The following is an 18,567-nucleotide window of genomic DNA, read 5'->3' as shown; positions in this document are numbered from 1 at the left end:
CAGTATGCAATTAAGGGTTAAGGCTAGTTTACAGTGCGGATTTTTATGCGTTTTCATGCATATACTTCTAGTAAGCATTCGAATATGTCCAATGCATACAATTTACAGCAGAAGAAACGAGAGGCAGATAGAAAAGTATGCCATTGATGCGTAAATAAAATTCTGCATGCAGCAGAACTTTTGTTTTGACAGTTTGGAGAGATCTCGGCGGAAAATTTTCTCTAATCAAATCCCGTGCAAAATCCCGTGACACGCATTTCCCGAACTGTACACGCAAAAATAAAACAACCCAAAGAATAAGTTCATTTAACTTACTTTTGAGTTGTGCGTCGCTTTCGCACTTATGAGTGTTGTCAAAAATAAAACGAGAGAATCGACTCAGTCGAGGTCTTCCGTGCAGTAAGGTACACGCTAATTCAAAACTACTCAAAATTTGAGTTCGGAGCACTCAATTTCAAAAGTAATAGCAAAATGTCAAAAAAATTAGTTTTAATTTGAGAAGAACCAAATACATTTGTATTTGGTAGAACTAACTTATCTCTTGAGTAATCATTAAAGGTTTAAAGTTCTGAGTGAAAAATTTACTTATTCTCAAAAGTCAGGCGACTAAAACATAAAAAAACTTACAGTTAAAGACGCTGATCGTTCATAAAACTGAAAGGTAAGTTTCATTGAGTTTTGTTTGTTTTCAAATCTAACTTCCATTTTTTGTAGCTTCTGTAATTTCTACAAGATGCCGATCGGCATAAAACATATATAGAGATAGACCCTCAGCTTAAATTTCCGGACATCGCATAAGCCGGGACAACGACCTGGAGGATCAGGTAAATGACATTTGAAATACCAGTGAATATCTTTGTGGTTTTATTAATAATGCAGAATGATAATTTTCCGCATTTACTCAAATTTGACATTTTTATCCCAAACTCAAAACTGAGTAAACGAGAAAAACTCAATTTTTGACTACGTGCACTTTTTATGAAATTGAGTGGCTGGCAACTCAAATTTAGTTGTGTTGGTTGAGCGTGTAAATACCTTTGAGTTGTTTGGGGGATACTCAAAATTAGGTAAATTCAACTTAAATTTTAGTATATTGAAATCAAGGTTAAATATAAAAAACCTATCAATGATTGTGATTTTTGCCGTGGTTAAATGGAAAGTACCTTCAACACGGTTTACCTAATTTTTCCTATAAACACTCATAGTAATAGACTCGCGGATGTAAAAACCGCAAAACTGGCAACTAGAAAAACAAGCATGTTAAACTGGCATCACCCAAAAATGTGCAAGCTCGAACGTGCTCGACTGTATTCGATCATCTGTTTTTATGAAAATAATTTTTCAAGTGGCTCAATATATGAATCAAAAGAGAAGTTATATGTTTGATACTGAGCAACAAGAAATTGAGAAAAGAAAGAAAAAAATCCAATTTCTTCAGAAACACAAATTTGATGAAAAAGAGCATAAGTAAAATACTTTTTGTGTAGTTATTTTGAACAAAATAAATATCTTTCTAAATAACATTGTGAAATACTAATACGAACACGAAAAATGAAGCCTATTGTGAATAACAAAATATATAATTTTTTAAATAAAATCGCAATACTTGTTCTGCTTGTTTGCATTGAATGACGTCATGCTCGTTTGGCTCCGGATTTTGACAGTTCGTTTGGCGCGATAAAAGTACCTTCGCTGGTCTATTACTATGAGTGTCTATAATTTTTCCTTCCTGCACGATAGTAGATACAGAACACTAGATTAGGATTGTCGCTGGCATCAGTGGTTGGAACATCATTGTTTTGATTCCGGGATATACCTGTCAAATGGGCCAAATAAAAAAAAAGCAAAAAAATATTGCGCATTTTGCACCTAACGAGACTACTGCGTTGAAAATATTTGCACAGTGCATTCTCCTCACTACACATATACATATGCGTTCTGTATTCACGTACCCTATCTGACAGTTCTTTTTATTTTGTGTTTGCAATTGGCTGCTGCTAGATTAGGTGAAACTTTTTCAAAATTGTATATCAAAAGACTAAATAAAATATGTATGTGATAATATGTTATTGCAGACCTGTTTTCAGCCTCGGTAAACACGGATTAAAACAACAAATGATTACGGACGATTTACAACCCCCGGATTCCGATATTCTCGGAAGGATCTTTTGCGTTACGATGACTCTTGGTGCTGCATTGTCAACTGAAATGATTGAATACAGCAAGCTTGTCCGACACCGGGATGGATATCAGCAAAGCAGAAAATGTTGATCACCAACAAAGTGAAAGCAGATTTTCTCATAAAAAATTGCTAGAAGGATTGCTTGATTGCTAACTGCTGATTGCGGTACGGGATTTTAAGGGGGTAAATGGGGAGTCTCTGGAAATACTGCCAAACAATTCACTCATAGTTGTTGGCTGCTGGCGAAAATTTTTCGAAACGAGAAGTGATTTTTACAAGCGGCAAAAGTAGATTGGCAATACCTGTTTGGAGCTCCAAGCCAATTCCTCAAGAGGAAGATTTCATCCATTTTGCGTTGTTTAATGATAAAACCAACCATAAATGTTTCTTATCTTTAGCTAATCTACTAATCTTAATTGAAATTTCCAATGCTAATCGATAAAAAATGACACGACATATGTTGTCAAAATTCTGCATGAGTATTAGTGAGCGAGGAAAACTAACTGTCAAAAATTTTACGCGCTAGAGTCTTAAAATTCATAGGATGGGCAATAATCCTCTATCGTTGTTTCATAGCGACCAATCATTTTTGTTTCTTTTCGCCAGCAAAGCAATGGCCATTCTCGGTTGATGTATTTTCACTAATTAGAATGTACAAATTGTCTAAATCTGTACTGAATTTTAATGAATTTTCATTTCCTTGTATATACAGTATATACAAACTCTTCCATCTCATAACAATAACAGTCGAAAATGTACGCCGAGAAAATTGAATATATTGATTTCACACATATTTTTTTTGCAACTTGTAGTGGCAAATAAAAATTACCTGTCACGCATAGATATCATGTGAAAACTAATGAAATGATAATAGTATGCCACATAGAAATTTGTTTCAAAGCAGATATCACGTAATTTTTCTGTTTGCCTCTCGTTTATTCTGCTGTATATTTTATGCATTGGACGTTTTCGATCATGAATTTATAAAAATCACAGAAAAATAAACGAGACTGAATTGAAGAAAGGCAACTCTGCCTTTTACTAATTCGAAGTTCAACTAAACGGTTTGTGGTTACAAGCAGGCCATATTTTTCTGCGTGTACCAAAAGTGCGGACCAAAGACTTTTACTAGAGAGACTTTCGATAACTTGACAGATATATACCGAAAGCAAAACAAACATGTTCCGAGGCGAAAACAATGGGAACACCAGCGACAATCCTTATCTAGTGTTCTGTATCTACTTGCACGATACCCCGAGATTGAGTCAAAAGAGCTCGTTTTAGGTAGTTTTACGTTTGCGTGTACTGTGGGGGAGATGTTCAGGCTGTCGTTGTGTTATTATTCAGTAGAGTGTACGTGGGAAGAAATGTCACGCATTTTTTGTAATCAAATCGTGTTTTGTTGACCTAAAATTCAGCGAACAATATAATTGCTGTATAATTTTGAAAGTTTTACACCTTATCAAAAAACTGAAGTATATGGATGGCTCTTTCTTGTACATTCCCTACAGTTCCTTCCTCTTCTGAGTGTAAGGAACTTTTGTTAGAGTTAATAACAGCGATCAATGAGCTGCGGAGCCACATCCGCTTTCAAGGGGATTCTTCCGAAGCACAGAATGCTACAGATGGAACATTTCATCTTGGATGTCCTCCGGACAAACTGGAGCAGTTGCATCGAAGTATCAAACGTATTTTTACACACGGCATCAAAGTGTTCAACGACGAAGTAATATTTGAGTAAGTCGTATTCTATAGTAGGTAAACTGATTTTTTTTTTGCAGAATATTCCCGACGTTTGGAAGGTGATTGAAGGCCTTAAATTTTCTAATCCAGCCATATCATTACGAGTAAAGAGAAGCGAGATTGGATCTGTTAGTATGGACAAAGGCTTACTTTGGATATTCCAATGCATTCAACAGCGATGTGTCTCAGAGAACATAAATTGGCTTATCACCGATAAGGAACACATGGGTCAGTGCTATGAAAGAACTGCATTCCTCCGCGATGAAAAATATGCCGACGCAATGATGGTGTGTCTCAATGCATTGGAAAGAGGTCAGCTAGCATTGTTGTCTCAAATTGATCCGAGTTTGTACGCCCAAAATCAGCTCCTCGGAACAATTAAGCGTTCAGAATCCCATCCCAATCTTCTGCTGGTAATGACAACTCCTAGCACATTACAGGAAAAGGGTGCGGTTAAGAGACGGCAAACTATACATCTAACAAAGTCTCATTTTGCTTCCGAAACGCTGTTAAAGAAAAGAAAGATATCTCGTAGTTTACCTAACATAGCTCTTCGCGACTTTTATCATGTTATCAAGAAGAAACCGCCTGATTTGTTGGAGAAAAAAATGCACAGTGAATACTGTGGACCAAGTGTGCCAAATTTTCAGTATAGTGATAAAAGGTTTGACTGATTTCAGAATCATTATAGTTTGAAATATTATATCCGTTATATTGTTTCAGTGTGCCAAAACCTGCTCCTAGTATCCTTAATTGCGAGAATATTAAAATTTACACAGAATCATGTAGTAGTAGTTCCCAATCTCAAGGTTGCTGGAAGAAATTGAGGACTGAGAAGCATATGGATCCTAACAGTCGAACAGATTTATTCAGTTTAGCATCTTTAGGTAGCCCTCGAGTATTGTTGAACGACTTCATTCCACAATGTGGCGAAAAGATCCACAAAACTAGTGAAAGTAAAACAATTTGCAGTGTATTAAATGATTTACCGTCACGTCCCGTCCCAGGTCAAAGTTTAACTTCGTTTCTCAAGACGGTATATTTTTCACGTACCAACACAGAGCTTGATCGAGAGAATGCCCACTTCAGTTTGTCAGAAGCGTTGATAGCTACGTTCGAGCAGTTAAAATGGAACGAAGAAGAAACGTCTAATGGCAGGCGCCAACTAAGGAAGCGTTCTTCATCATCCAACTTTTGGTCACCACATCCAGGCTTACCGCAGTTTCTTTCCGTTGGACCTAAACCTAGTGACGAACTTCAGGACAGTGTGAGTCCATCAACGGCTTCAAAGGAAAGCTCATCTACAGTTGCATCGTCACTTTCCGATAGCAATAGTAGTGGATCGTGCGATTCTAATTCTCTTCTCGGCAAAACACATGTCAGCCGTCAGTTGTCCGATGAAGATCTCGAAGCAATCGAAGCGAGCGAATGTGACAACGTCAAATCCTACTCGGCCGAAGGAGTAGCACTCAGTTTACTGTCCAAGTTCAACGAAAAACAGCTACCGACCGCATGCGATTTGTTGTGGTTGGTATCCGAACAAGACGCTCCGCAACAAATACTACCGATTCCACCGGATGGACAGATCGTCAATCCTGACGAACAAAGCGGGTTAAATACCATCATTCGTGGAACGAGAGAATGGGCCCCACCGAGGCCTCAAATTATATTCACCTACACTAATCCGCTGCCTGAGTAAGTTTTTTCTACATTCAAATGATGTTTCTCTGTAATAATGGTTTAGTTTTTGTTTTCCTATGTTGATTATTCGGAATATTATACGGTAAGCATTCGATTTTCTTTTTTGTTTTGAATCTCCTGTCACAATATTTTTCCCGTTCCGGTGGAATAATTTCGTAAAATATAAATTGTATATCGGCCATTATCTCGCTTAACTTCGGGCGGATTTCTTCACTTTTGCTTAACGTTTAAGTCACGTTTAATTTAGATTTACCGGTGGGTAAATCTGGTTCAAAATTTAAGCGAGGGTGAAAAGATCGATCCTTAATGAATATTGTTTAACCATATAAAATTATGTTCACTTCACACACTTCTTTCATTTTCAGCCGAAGAGCACAAATGACAAAGCAAAATTTCCGCTGCGCTGGTTGCGGAATGAAGGTGGCTCCAGCATACTCCAGCCGTTTTCGTTACTGCCATTATTTAGGCAAATATAACTGCTCCATGTGCCATAAAAACCAAATGTCCGCGATACCGGCAAAAGTAATCGAAAGGTACCCTAGTAAATGTTAGAAAGTTGAAAGTATTAACGAGTTTGTATCATTACAGATGGGATTTCACATTTCATCCTGTTAGTAGTTTTTCGTATCACCTATTGAATGATATCGCAGGATGTCCACTTTATCGAATTAACCATCTTAATCCAAAGTTGTACGAAAAAGTTCGTATCCTACAAGTAGCTCGGAGTATAAGAAAAAGTCTAACGTACATCCGAGATTTCATAGTCAATTGTCGCTTTGCAGAAGAGTAAGTTATTCGAGCGAAATATTATTCAAAATATATTCTAACGTCTCGTGAACTTCTTCACAGCGTGACGTTACTTTTTCGGACGATTCCTGATCATTTGACAGCCGACCTAGATAGTTGGTCCATGACAGATTTTATTTCCGTTAGAAACGGTATGTTTCAGAAAGAAAAAATGGATTTTATTAGGCGGTGTGAGAAGCACATTTTCGAATGTGAGGTGAGTAGATATACATCTAAATTTGTAAACATTTTTTTCTGATTGTTTTTATTCCAACAGCTTTGCTTGGCGCACGGATTCTTTTGCGAAAACTGCGATCGCAAAGAAGTAATATTCCCGTGGCAAAAACGAATAGTGAAATGTAGTAAATGTGGCGCTTGCTTCCACGAAGCATGCTGGCTGCCTGACTGTGTTAAGTGCAATCGTTTGTTGCGTCGTCGTTTGCCCAAAAAATAGAACAGTCTGTGCAATTTGCTCGTTGTTTCAAACGAATTTTTTGTTACTTTATTATATACAATGCACGAATATAGAACCTTTTATCAAATTTTCGAACGTACTTATTTCATTTACTAATTAGTCGGCTTCCGATGTAGCATTGTTTATCTTCAACATATATCCGATTTAAAATAGGAAGTGATGGGAAGTAAGTTACTTCTATTAGTCGGAAAATAACATTTGCTGTAACTGGCACTGAGGACTGACATACAAGTAAAGTTTTCAATGTGTGTAAGAAATAAAACTTGTTTGAAACATCACCAGCAATTAGAAACATGCCACTAGTTAGAAGAACTCTACGATCGGCCAGCAAACATTATACGGGCGTTGCGTGCAAGCTTGGATACAATGATAATTCATGCATGCAAACCTGTACGTGATGGGAATTTGCAACGTATTTTCATCTAAATGTGTTTACACAGGTTCTTCGGGAATGTTTGTTTTAGGTTATATGTCTGTTCTCTATTGATTTACATAATAATATAGTTTTGACTGATCTGTTAGTGTAATTTGCCTTGTTGGATATTCATTTTGCTTTCAATCTGTTATCGTGACCTCTGCTACCTGACGCAGAGTAGCGTTTAGAGCAGAGTAAAGAAATAATACGTGCTTCTTATTCATGTTACGAATATGGAATAATTCATTTTAGTTGCAAGTGTATGTAGCACACTCACACATCAGGAGAGTAGTAATGACACCATGTTGCATAAAGGGCGGATGAGTGATAATAAAATCATAGAGTTTGGATTGAAAACGGTGCTACATGATTGTGTAGTCTGTCACTCCTCCTCAACGTTGTCAGTTCGAAGTCCGATTGGCTCCTTGACGCCAATGGCAGTTCGGTGCCTCTCCAGCTTGTTTCTGTCTAACGGCTTCATCATGAGATCCGCCTCCATGCGATTGGTGGGCATGTAGTGGAGTTCGATTACCCGCTGTTGCGTTTAAACGCCTTTCGAGGCGCTCCGACTCGACTATCTTTATGCACGACTGGTTGTCTTCTGATATGACGATCGGATTGAGCAGTGCTTGTTGCAGCTCGTTGAGTAACTTCCGGTACCATATGAGCTGCTGACAGCTATCCGCCAAAGCGACGAACTCAGCTTTCGTAGAGGATAGGGCGACGCACGATTGCTTTCGTGTTTGCCCAGTCGATGATAGGTGCACACATCAGAGACCTCCGCCGAATTTTAGAAGAAAACCGGAGTGTAACTTCCTATCATTTTTGTCGCCAGCCCAGTCGGCGTCGACAAAATATTCCGCCTGATCCAGAGCCTAGGTGCAGCCGATGCTTTTTGGTAGCCTTGAAGTATCGAAGAACTCTCTCTGCTTCGGTCAAATCCCGGTTAGTCGGATTTGTGACTTTTCTTCCCAATAGTGAGACAGCCACCCAGATGTCCGGTCATGTATTAACCACAACGTAAAGCAAAGTCCTGACCAGATGTGTTTATAGGCAACTCACTCTTCTCCTATTGCTTAAGATACGCTGGATCGATTGGTACTTTCGACGGCTTTGCTTCGTCGTGTCCGAATCACCTTTTCGTTGTAGCTTATCTTATCGAGACTGTAATGATTACCGACGGCGTGTATTCCAAGAAAATACTTAAGTTCACCAAGGCAAGAGAGCTTGATTTGATCTTGCACGTATTATTGACGTATTTCCTCGAATTCGTTTTCTGAGTTGCATACAACGACCATGTCATCGACGTCTGTTATTAAGATTTCTGACAGCTCATTTACAACCACAGATGCAAAGTCAAACCAAAGCAGTTTGGCAAAGAGAATAGGGAAAGAGACGAAGAGTGAAAATCAGTCAAAACGGCAACACGCCCTTTATGATGATTTCAACACTAGAATTTTGGCAACCGCTTCTATAGGCAGCACTTTAAATGACTCCTATTATATTTTGAAAACAAACCGTATGTCGATCGATGGATTTGTTTATCAAACGATGTGCATTTCGAAACAAAGAGATGAAATAATTCTAAAGCTTATTTTTACTCATACATATACTCTAGAATGCACCTTACAATCACGATTGAACTAAATTCTGATGAAAATTCAAATTTCTTTTTTGATAGAAGTACAATACTTATCTCCTCCAACTCAGGCATGAGTAATGTTTATTTACATTGCACGATTGGTCTGCTCAATAAGGTATTTTTGGCTTCACACTATTCGTCTCTTTCCCTATTCTCTTTGGAGTTTGGTTTGTTTGCCTCACGAAATACCTAACCTCAACCGGTTTTTGCAGTGCATTTTTTTTGTTTTCCTCACGAAATATTTAAGCACCGTTTCTTTTTTAACGGGAGTGGAAAGGTCAATAGGACTGTTTTCCGTTACGATTCCGAATGTACAAGCGCATATTACTCTGCGCCTGCTTGAATCCCATGGATTTGAAAACACCGTCAATATTTTTGTTGCATGCTCGAGCGGACAGCTTGAGCCCGTAAATGCATCGTTTGAGACGACATACCATTCCGTTGTTGCGATCAAAACCTGGCGGTTGCCTCAAATACATGTCTACCAACATTTGTTGCTTGCCGGCCAGTATTGTCCGAAGGGTTGTTTGACGGACGACGTGGGCGAAAACCTCGTCAGTCCAGACCGAATTTTTGGTAGAATCCTTGCGCGACTAATCTCGCTTTGTGTCGTATCAGTTGTCCGTTTTCATCTCCCTCCTTTTAGACATCCATTTACAACCTATCGCTTTGCTATCCGGTGGTAGGAGGACAAGTTCCCACGTGTCGTCTTCCTGGAGAGATTCTATCTTCTTCTGCATCGCAACCTGCCAAACGGCCGCATCAGGGCCTGCAATTTCTTCGGTGTAGCTTCGTTCTTCGCTTGTGTGCTTCGTCAAACTACTGATCTCACGATATCGTGCAGGTGGAACACCTTTCGTTTGATGTGTCGATTTTCTCGGTTCTGTCGACTCAATATCACCTTCGCCGATGAGGGGTGGCTCATTATCGCTAAAAACTTCAAACTCATCATTCACGTTCTCGACGGCTGAAGTCTCGGCTCACGTATACTTTTCGTTTGGATTTGTCCAGGAAGCGATAAGCTTTATGCTCCGATGAATAACCCACAAATGTCAACTTTTGTGCTGTGGCATTCACGTTCTGGAGGTATACTGCCGTGTTTACCGCTATTCAGCCCATGCAAACGGAGATAGAAAAATGCACTCAGAGTTTGAATCACTGGCTGCAAAACTAGATCCAAATCGAGTGCGCCTTTTCTTTTTGTTACACCGATTCCCTGGCCAAATGTGATTCGCTTCGATATTCCTTTCAACACACCAAAACGCCGCAGAGAAAACGATGGGAATTCATTTAGTTTCCCCGCCGTAACGAATAATGTAGGTACGAAGGCACCAAATGTGATCAAGACTGCGAACCTCAATCGTCGTGCTGATGAGCAGAGAACCATATTGCCTCACTAGTTAGTGAATGCCTCGATCTGTCGGATGTAATAACCAAGGTAACTAAATTAGTACCCAGAGGAAAAGACGTTATCTCGCTTCAGTTTGTGTCACTCAAAATTGGCATCGATGAAAAACTCAAAGAGAAAGCTCTTTCGAATGAAAATGTTCGATTTCATGAATTTGAAGATAGCCGATCAAAAACCGGTGTAAAAATTGTCAGATTAACATCGGCGATGCCATTGGAGAGGAAATTTTCTCTTCTTCTCATCGCGATGTAATTGTTCTCACTGAGACCTGTTAGATTATAGTATTCACCCTCGTCAGCTTTTTGGCGATACATATGCTGGTAATAGAAACGATCGTAGTTTTGTCGTAAATCACGCGGAGGGAGCGTACTTATCGCCGTATCTACTGCATGGAATAGTTTCGTCGATCCAATACCTCTTGAGGGAAGCTAGGGTGATTCGCCATGTTTCTATTATCATCCTACCTATTTGAAGCCATTGGTTAGAGCAGCGTCTGCCATCTTTGTTCAACGCATTGAGCCCAATGGTAGTGCAACAATAGGGGCACACGATTCGAGTTTTCTTAAGTTCTCTTTTGGTTCTTCTTTTCTTAGTTCTCTTTTGGTTCTTAACAGCGAATCAAAGCTGTTGATGCCAATTTGCACGCTTTCCGTTGATTGTAGGCCGAGTAATTAATGCATTAGTCAGGCACCCTCCTTAGTTTGGTGAAAATAGGCGCTTTACCCTACATGACCGTTTTGTTAACATCGGTGTAATTTACTTACCCCTTTACCTGCATATTTTTTCTAATATATTTGAAACTTGTGGCTTTTATTTTCGGTCGCTCAAATGTAACTACACTGAAAAACTCCAAACGTTAATTCTATCTGCTTCAAACCACTAAAAATCCATATGAAGAAGAAATGCTAATGTTATCACGCGCACACATACCTTCTTTGTGTCAACTGTATAAACTATGTATACACACTCATAAGTTATATGTGCGCATTGTTATAGAATCGGGTTTTATGTGCCTTAGGGGCCATGCACTAATTACGTAAGGCTTTTTTATAACTTTTCAACCTCCCCCTCCCCCCTGATAAGAGTTCGTAAGATTTTGGTGAACTCCCCCTCCCCCCTACGGAAGATCTTATCATGATTTTCGTAATTATAAAAAGCATATAATTCATTAAATAGAAAGATAGCGAAAACTGTACTTAAAGAATTATTACAAGAAAATTAATGACAAAATTCAACTGTAATCATCAGCAGTAATTTTATTAGGATCTTAATTTTGCCCAGTAGAAATTTCAGAATAACTTCTGGTGGGAATTAATTCTGAGTTCCAACTGTGACGCTTGTCGTACGCGTAGCTCCGAAGAAAATTCGTAGATGGCTATCTACGAATTTTCTTGAAGTCAAATACAGTTCACACTCTGCAAATATTCGGTCTACAAGATTTTTGACAATCGCATGACAGAACATTTTCCGGCTACTTTGAAAAAAGGATGTTAGCCTAATAACACGGTATCAACACTTCCTAACTTGTAAGGTATATGGTGACTCGAGTTCCTGAACAGAACAATGTACCATCAAGAGTCAAGAAATTCTTGTAACTGCTCCAACACCATCGACAATTAAGTCGCTCATAACGCTGCCAGCAATCAATAATATTCCATAACTAATTTAGGAATCATATCCTGCCGGAAAATACTTTAATTCGAGGTCCGCCCTTCCTTGACCATGATGTACAATATATGCTCGTTTTGTGTAAATATACATGTTCATGGCAGAAATAAGAAATAGTACCCTTTTCTTATGAAAATAATATTTCATTTTTCATACTTTCATACTTGTTTTATGATATTACGTAAGAAAGGACATTGATTTCATTTTTCATACCTGTTTTATGATATTACGTAAGAAAGGACAAACCCTCCCTCCCCCTTAGATAAGAATTCGTAAGATGTTTTGAAACTCCCCCTCTCCCCACATTCCCTTACGTAATTAGTGTATGGCCCCTTATAGTTATTAAATGTGAATGTAAGATTAATATGTCTTGTAAATACGCACATTAGGTTTATGTGCCAGCAAATAGTGTCTGGCTGCCTCCGCTAATTGCAAAAATCTATGTGTAAAATCAATAGGCATAACCACAGATAACAGACGTTTAGGCTAGAACAAAATTTCTTCAAAAACCTGTGTAAACTTTCAAATTGATATTCGTTGAAAATCCGTGTTTCACTATTGCCATCTGCACAACTGTTTGCTGCACGTATTTGACAGCTGCACTCTAACTGTATTGTAGTGATCACTGCGCCATCTGCAAACGTTTGCCAAACATGTTTCAGACGTCTGATTTATTCGGAATTTCAGTAGCGGGTATTTACACACGATTCAAATCGAGCCTAAACGTCTGTTATCTGTGGCATAACGTTTACATTTTTTGAGTGTAGGTACATTGGGTGGATAAACGAAAAACCTGCAAATTAAAACGTACATTTGAAGGATTTTGTCATGAATATTGGACAAATATTGATTTTGTGATGGGGACCGATAAACTTTTTTAACATTCTGTATGTGTAGGTGATTCTACGTACAGAAAGCTAAACTTTGATGATAGGTTATTGATTCTAATCAATCGTAGGCTTTTGGACGGAGCCGATGGGTGAGTAGTAAGCATGAGCGCTTCTTACCCCAGTGGGTCTGGGTTTAATCCCAGCCGAGCTCATTTAAATTTTTGGAAGGGAAGTAAAACGATTGGTCCTGGTCCATGTGTTTATAGGCAGATATCTAGAATTCAGATGGTCCTCCATCGAGAAAATGGAATGGACGGGCACAAATCCTCAAACAACGTGCGTACCTATTTCTTGGTAGTTGCACTCCACTTGTATCGTCCAAATTCCAAAAGGAATTGGCAGTTTGTCAAAAGATAGTTTACTTCAATGAGAACAGAAAATGTTGGGATTTTAAAGTGGACTAAGGAATGAAACAACTAAACGTAAACAGTTGGATTGACATCTTATTTTTATTATGCTTTTTGATTTACTATTAGGTATTATAGTTTTGATGAACCATACTGACGATGTATGTAGTTATATTTATAAGATTAGTAGCACATTAGATTATTTTACACACTTCGTACTCCACACTGCTTCAAGGAATGATGCCCAAGCTATTCACAGAAATCTCCTCTTAATATCTCGTGTGTTTATTCGTTTATTGTAGAACCATGCATGTCTAACAGAAAATGTACCACAACAGGATTATAGCTCTTCACGCATTTCGATCTCTTTTATAATCTCATCTCATTTTACAATCGTCCTACATGTTACGTATGTATACAAAATAAACCATTTTATCGAAAGTAACCTATTCTAGTATAAATAACATAAATGTTGGGGATATATACATACTATCTGCGCTACGAAGTATCAGGTTTAGTAACTATTGCTGTTATCGATATCACGTTTGCCCCACGACGATGATAGTTTGTTCCATTTTTCGGATCTCTTACCCCATAGTCCCTTCAGGTTATTCCAGCCAGGTTCGCGTTTGCCCCATGCTCCTAAAAGGTAAATATTATAAATATGCACTTCTATTTATTAATCTATTTTTACGCACCTCTGAACTTATTCCACTGCGCAGGTCCTGAATTTACCCTTTTACCCCAACCGCCGTTCATTTTGTTCCAAGCTCGCTTGTCCATTTGATGTTCCTCGTCCGATCCATCGTATTGCGTGTCCATATGACTTAAACGTTGGTTAACCAAACTTTCAATTAAATACCTATTGAGTTTTTCCAAATCATTTCCCGCATTGTAGTCTACTGGGTTTTCTTCCCGATTTGAGTACCCAAGGTAGTCTGTCTCCGTTTCGGGCTGCTGGCTTGAAAGATCATCGGGGGTTCGCTTACCCCAACCTCCTTGGAGATTTTTCCACGTTCGCTTTTGTAGATTGTGCTGTAGTGTGGTATCATCGTGCTGTTCTGTTGCTGAATCGGATGCCTGTATACGGTTAACTGTGGCACATAGCGTAAATAGCATAATAGCTTTCGCTAATTTCATCCATTGGTGGGCGTGTCGGTGGCACATTCTGCAGATTTCTGAAAGAATAGAAATAAGTCTCGTTATTTATCGACCATCTCAACAAAGACCAAGAGCAGCACAAATTTGATTTTAGAATTGCGACACCAATCAAACAAAATACTCCATGCTTGCAATTAAACAAGAAAAGATATTTTTATAGTGATTCAACTTAAGGCTTAGACATAGATTCTCGGATTCTGTCACTACAATTGCAGATGAGACGGAAAATCTCGCCCATATGGTATTGCTCCGTCTATTCAAATCTGAGACGAGACATGCGAATAGCAAAAAAAATCGAACGTCAAATGCAGTCAGAGGGTGTTGTCAAACTAGTGGTTGTGATGCAAAAAAGTTCGGGGGGTCAAATGAAGATAGTTAGAATGACCGCACTAAACGTTAGTGCCCGTTTTACCCCAACTTTTCTCATAACTCAAGTTTGAAGTTAATCCTAGCTCTGTATTTCAGAAAAAGGCTGAGTGCGCAGATAAAAAAATCCAGAAAATCGATTGAATATAAATAAAATGACCGCAACTCAATTGTGATGCGCTCGACATTTCAGAATTTATTAATTCTTATATAAAAAGTCCGAGGAATCGATTGAAGACAGTTGCAATGACTATATAACACATTAGATCAGTGTGCGTTTCATTTGCGTTAAATAATTTAATTCTTGGACAACCCGACTGGATGCTTCAAGAAACTAAACGCATAATATTTTTATTATTATTACACATCCAAGTAACAAATCAATTAATATTATAATAATATATTCTATGCTTAGAAGTATAGTTCTACGTCAACAGTTCGTACAACCAGATTTGACTGTCCCTTGTAGTATTTTGTCCATAAAGTCATAACTCATAACAACCAAAAGCTCTATTACTCAAAAAATGAATGCATTTAGTCTGTAGCACCGTATCTAGTAGTTAGATTTTGAATGTGTGATATCGATTTGTTTGGAAAATACATGTAAATCAGTAGTAAAATTTTCGCCTCGTTATGTGCAGTGTTAAAAAAATGTTCAAGATGAAAATCGGACATTGTTCTATCAACTTCAGAGGTATTTTGTTGAAACGTCGAGTTATTTGTGCAGCGTCCTGAGTCGTCTATCCAATTTTCAAGAACTTCCGCGTGATATTAACCCAATTCTTTTCGTTTAGACGGAATTACAGGTACAGCAATATTTCAATTATATCACGCCTAGTTATATATATATATATATATATATATATATATATATATATATATATATATATATATATATATATATATATATATATATATATATATATATATATATATATATATATATATATATATATATATATATATATATATATATATATATATATATGGTTGTATATATGTATAAAACAATACATAAGTACAAGTATATATATTCACTTAAACATATACATACTGATTTACATATAAATACTAAGATACTTACATATACATATGTATATACACAGATACATGCATACATATATGGATATATAAGCGTGATATAATCGAAACATTACTGTAGTTGGGTGGATTAATATCATTGTGGACGAAATTCACTTTATCCCTTTATAAGGCGGTGGCAACTGTATTGCCACCTTTTCGTTTCGTTCATAACGCAGGAAGATGAAGTGAGAGGTGTTCCAATCTTATGAAATCTACTTGTTAGGAGTCTGGCAACTATTCTTATTTCTTTTTATTGAGTTACAGTGGAAAGTTTCAGATTGGTAGTTTCTTGGAAAAAATACGGCGGTTTTCTTTTGGACAATAAAATTAGCTCGATTTTGAAAAAATACGCTAGACCCTATAAGTTGGTGATGCAAATTTGTAAAAACAACTATTTTTAATCCGAAAACTTGGTTAGTAAAAATTACAACAACAAAATAAATAAATAAATGAATATTTACTGTTAATCAGGTAACAACCAGTAACCCACCTTCATTTCTTTCTGAACCTCTCATCCAACTCGATTTTCTTTATATCCGCCTCAATCTCGTTTGAAATATATTAGGAAGACTGACGTTTTCTAACGGGCATTGCAACTGTATTTTCAAAACAGATTTCATTACGGAAAAAATGTAAATATATTCTAAACTAAGTGAAAGAACCGTGTTTCTATTAATATAACACTCATGAATAGCCCCTGGGCCTCATAAAGGGTTATTGTAGTATAGTTTTTTTGGGGATGAAAAGATCAGCGGAAACAAACTTGAATTTGCTGTTAGCCTCATTAGTGATAGTATCAAAGCGAAATTTTCACCACAAAAGCACGCGTATTTCCCAAATAAAGTTCTAAACTTTTCAAATCCAACCACTGAGAGTGCTGCTACTGAGTTACCAAGTGTGCGGATTCTAAGTGCAACGAGCTTAACCATATTGAATGATGGCGTTCATTTTTTACAGGAAACGGGGAAATCTTCGGGGGGCACGGGGGTACCTAGCGTCCCAAAGGGGGTAAACCACAATTCGTACGTCCTTTCCTTATCTTTCGTTTTAGTGTTGTGGTGTTTTCAGCAAAGTTGTGGCATAGCATCCAGCGCTTTATTTGATCGTATCATATTAGTTAGAATTTCAGCCGATAGAGCGGCGTTGTTATCATCTTTTTAATGGAACTAGGCAGAAAGATGGTGTTCACAACTAAGTTGTAGGTCCTGCAGATATGACGATTTTTTTAAATGTTATGATTTTTTATCCAAAACATCCTTACAACTACTTAGATTCATTTCGCAAGTATCTGCAACCAAATTGCAATAGATAGTTGCTAAGAAACCTCGGAATGTTTATCTGGGTTAGAAGAGTATGGAGTAAAAAATCCGAAGTTGTTCATATTTTTGTGGTTTTATGTTTTAAACAAATGTTTTTTTTTTCTTTGACGATTTTATATGTCAGCTGTTCCCATATCATTGCAATTAGTTTTTCAGGATCTAGTGGAGAACTATGCTGAATAATGTTTTCGGCTCAGATAAAAACATGCACGCTTTGGGTAAAAATTAGAACAAAGATCATATTTTCAAAAAAACACACTATCTCGAATTGTATACAAGGAATAAAGTTTGCACCGTCGGAAGATCTATTTATAATAATACGACCTACAACTTTCTCAAAGACACCTTATTTGCACCTAGCTTCATTAAAAAGTTGATAACAGCACCGCCCTAGTGACTGAATTTCGAACTAGTTGGAAATAATCAAATAAAGCGCTAGGTGCTATGTAACAACTTTTCTGAAAACACAGTAATTCACTTTGAGTGGAAATTCCGGACAAACTTTAGCTCCCCAATTACAGATGTTGGTAGTAAACAAAAGAGAAAAGTTTTCTCTTTCATTAACTGCTGTATACTGTGTTTGGCCATTAACGATTGGTCCGAAATTTCCTTTCAAAGACAATTTGAAACATTTTTATATAGAAAATAGTCATACATCGCATGTATTTGAGCGACACTCACCTTCAGGTACGACTGTTTGGGCCGAAACGTCAGCATATAGCGCAATCTAAGCAAAAATCTGTTTTAAATTAAGTTCACCGATATATAAGCTACTACTGAACACTTCTAGGTGATGAATTGATAGACTACTTATGCTTTAAACCTCGGAAAACGAACGAGAAATATAGAATTTCCATAAAACACAACATGTGGTTACCCCCTTTTTGGCGCCAGCTAATACTGAGGTTACCTCCATGGTCAATAGCCTGACCCAAAATGCCTTAAATCTAGAAATCAAAACCTTGCACCTGAAAATGATAGTTTGGGTGGCCAATAAGCTTGCCTGAAAATTTCAGCTTATTTGGTACACTGGAAGTGGTTCTACAAACGGCTTAAAGTTTGTATGGGAAAATTTGACTAAATGTATGGAGAAAAGCATTAGTTTCACATTTTCAGCTCTAGATGGCATTGCCATCGATGAACATCTCTCGTGAGAAAAATTAAGAATCCTTTTGTAAAAACAAATCGACTCGTGAAGACTAGAAGTCAATCGGATAAAACCAGACAAAGTTATAGGCGCACAAAGTTGAGGGTGTCATGGGCTGTAGTTGGGGTGGCTCTGTCGAAAGTGAAAAAATCCGCTGTTGATGAATGCACGATTTGCATGTGGTAGGTAAACTCGACTACAGGAATTTCAACTTATAATAACACGAAATGCTGA

General features: G+C 37.6%; 3 protein-coding genes across 4 annotated transcripts in view; 1 reads left to right on the top strand and 2 right to left on the bottom strand.

The window, feature by feature from the left end:
* LOC131676155 (scoloptoxin SSD558) overlaps positions 1-18,567 on the bottom strand; it is a 431,501-nt gene that overhangs the window by 304,534 nt on the left and 108,400 nt on the right. The window lies entirely within an intron of this gene.
* Positions 3,546-6,962, top strand: LOC131676105 (run domain Beclin-1-interacting and cysteine-rich domain-containing protein). 2 transcript variants are annotated; one of them, XM_058955232.1, is made up of 8 exons: positions 3,546-3,908; positions 3,964-4,589; positions 4,649-5,620; positions 5,670-5,708; positions 5,992-6,159; positions 6,215-6,412; positions 6,476-6,629; positions 6,690-6,962. In XM_058955232.1, exons 1-8 carry the CDS (start codon positions 3,666-3,668, stop codon positions 6,864-6,866), a joined length of 2,577 nt encoding a protein of 858 aa, XP_058811215.1. In that variant the 5' UTR covers positions 3,546-3,665; the 3' UTR covers positions 6,867-6,962. The 2 variants fall into 2 exon arrangements, with proteins under 2 accessions (XP_058811215.1, XP_058811221.1); XM_058955238.1 differs by lacking the exon at positions 5,670-5,708.
* Positions 13,341-18,567, bottom strand: part of LOC131676213 (allatostatins MIP) — an 83,574-nt gene continuing 78,347 nt past the window's right edge. The window contains exons 2-3 of the mRNA XM_058955338.1: positions 13,956-14,435; positions 13,341-13,899 (exon numbers count right to left, since the gene is read on the bottom strand). Of these exons, the coding sequence (XP_058811321.1) occupies positions 13,772-13,899; positions 13,956-14,424 (597 nt within the window). The 5' untranslated portion in view covers positions 14,425-14,435 and the 3' untranslated portion in view covers positions 13,341-13,771. The remainder of the gene's footprint in view (positions 13,900-13,955; positions 14,436-18,567) is intronic.

The sequence above is a fragment of the Topomyia yanbarensis genome, chromosome 1, assembly GCF_030247195.1.
Source record: "Topomyia yanbarensis strain Yona2022 chromosome 1, ASM3024719v1, whole genome shotgun sequence".
NCBI classification, from domain to species: domain Eukaryota; kingdom Metazoa; phylum Arthropoda; class Insecta; order Diptera; family Culicidae; genus Topomyia; species Topomyia yanbarensis.
This window is presented reverse-complemented; position numbering and strand designations above follow the sequence as displayed.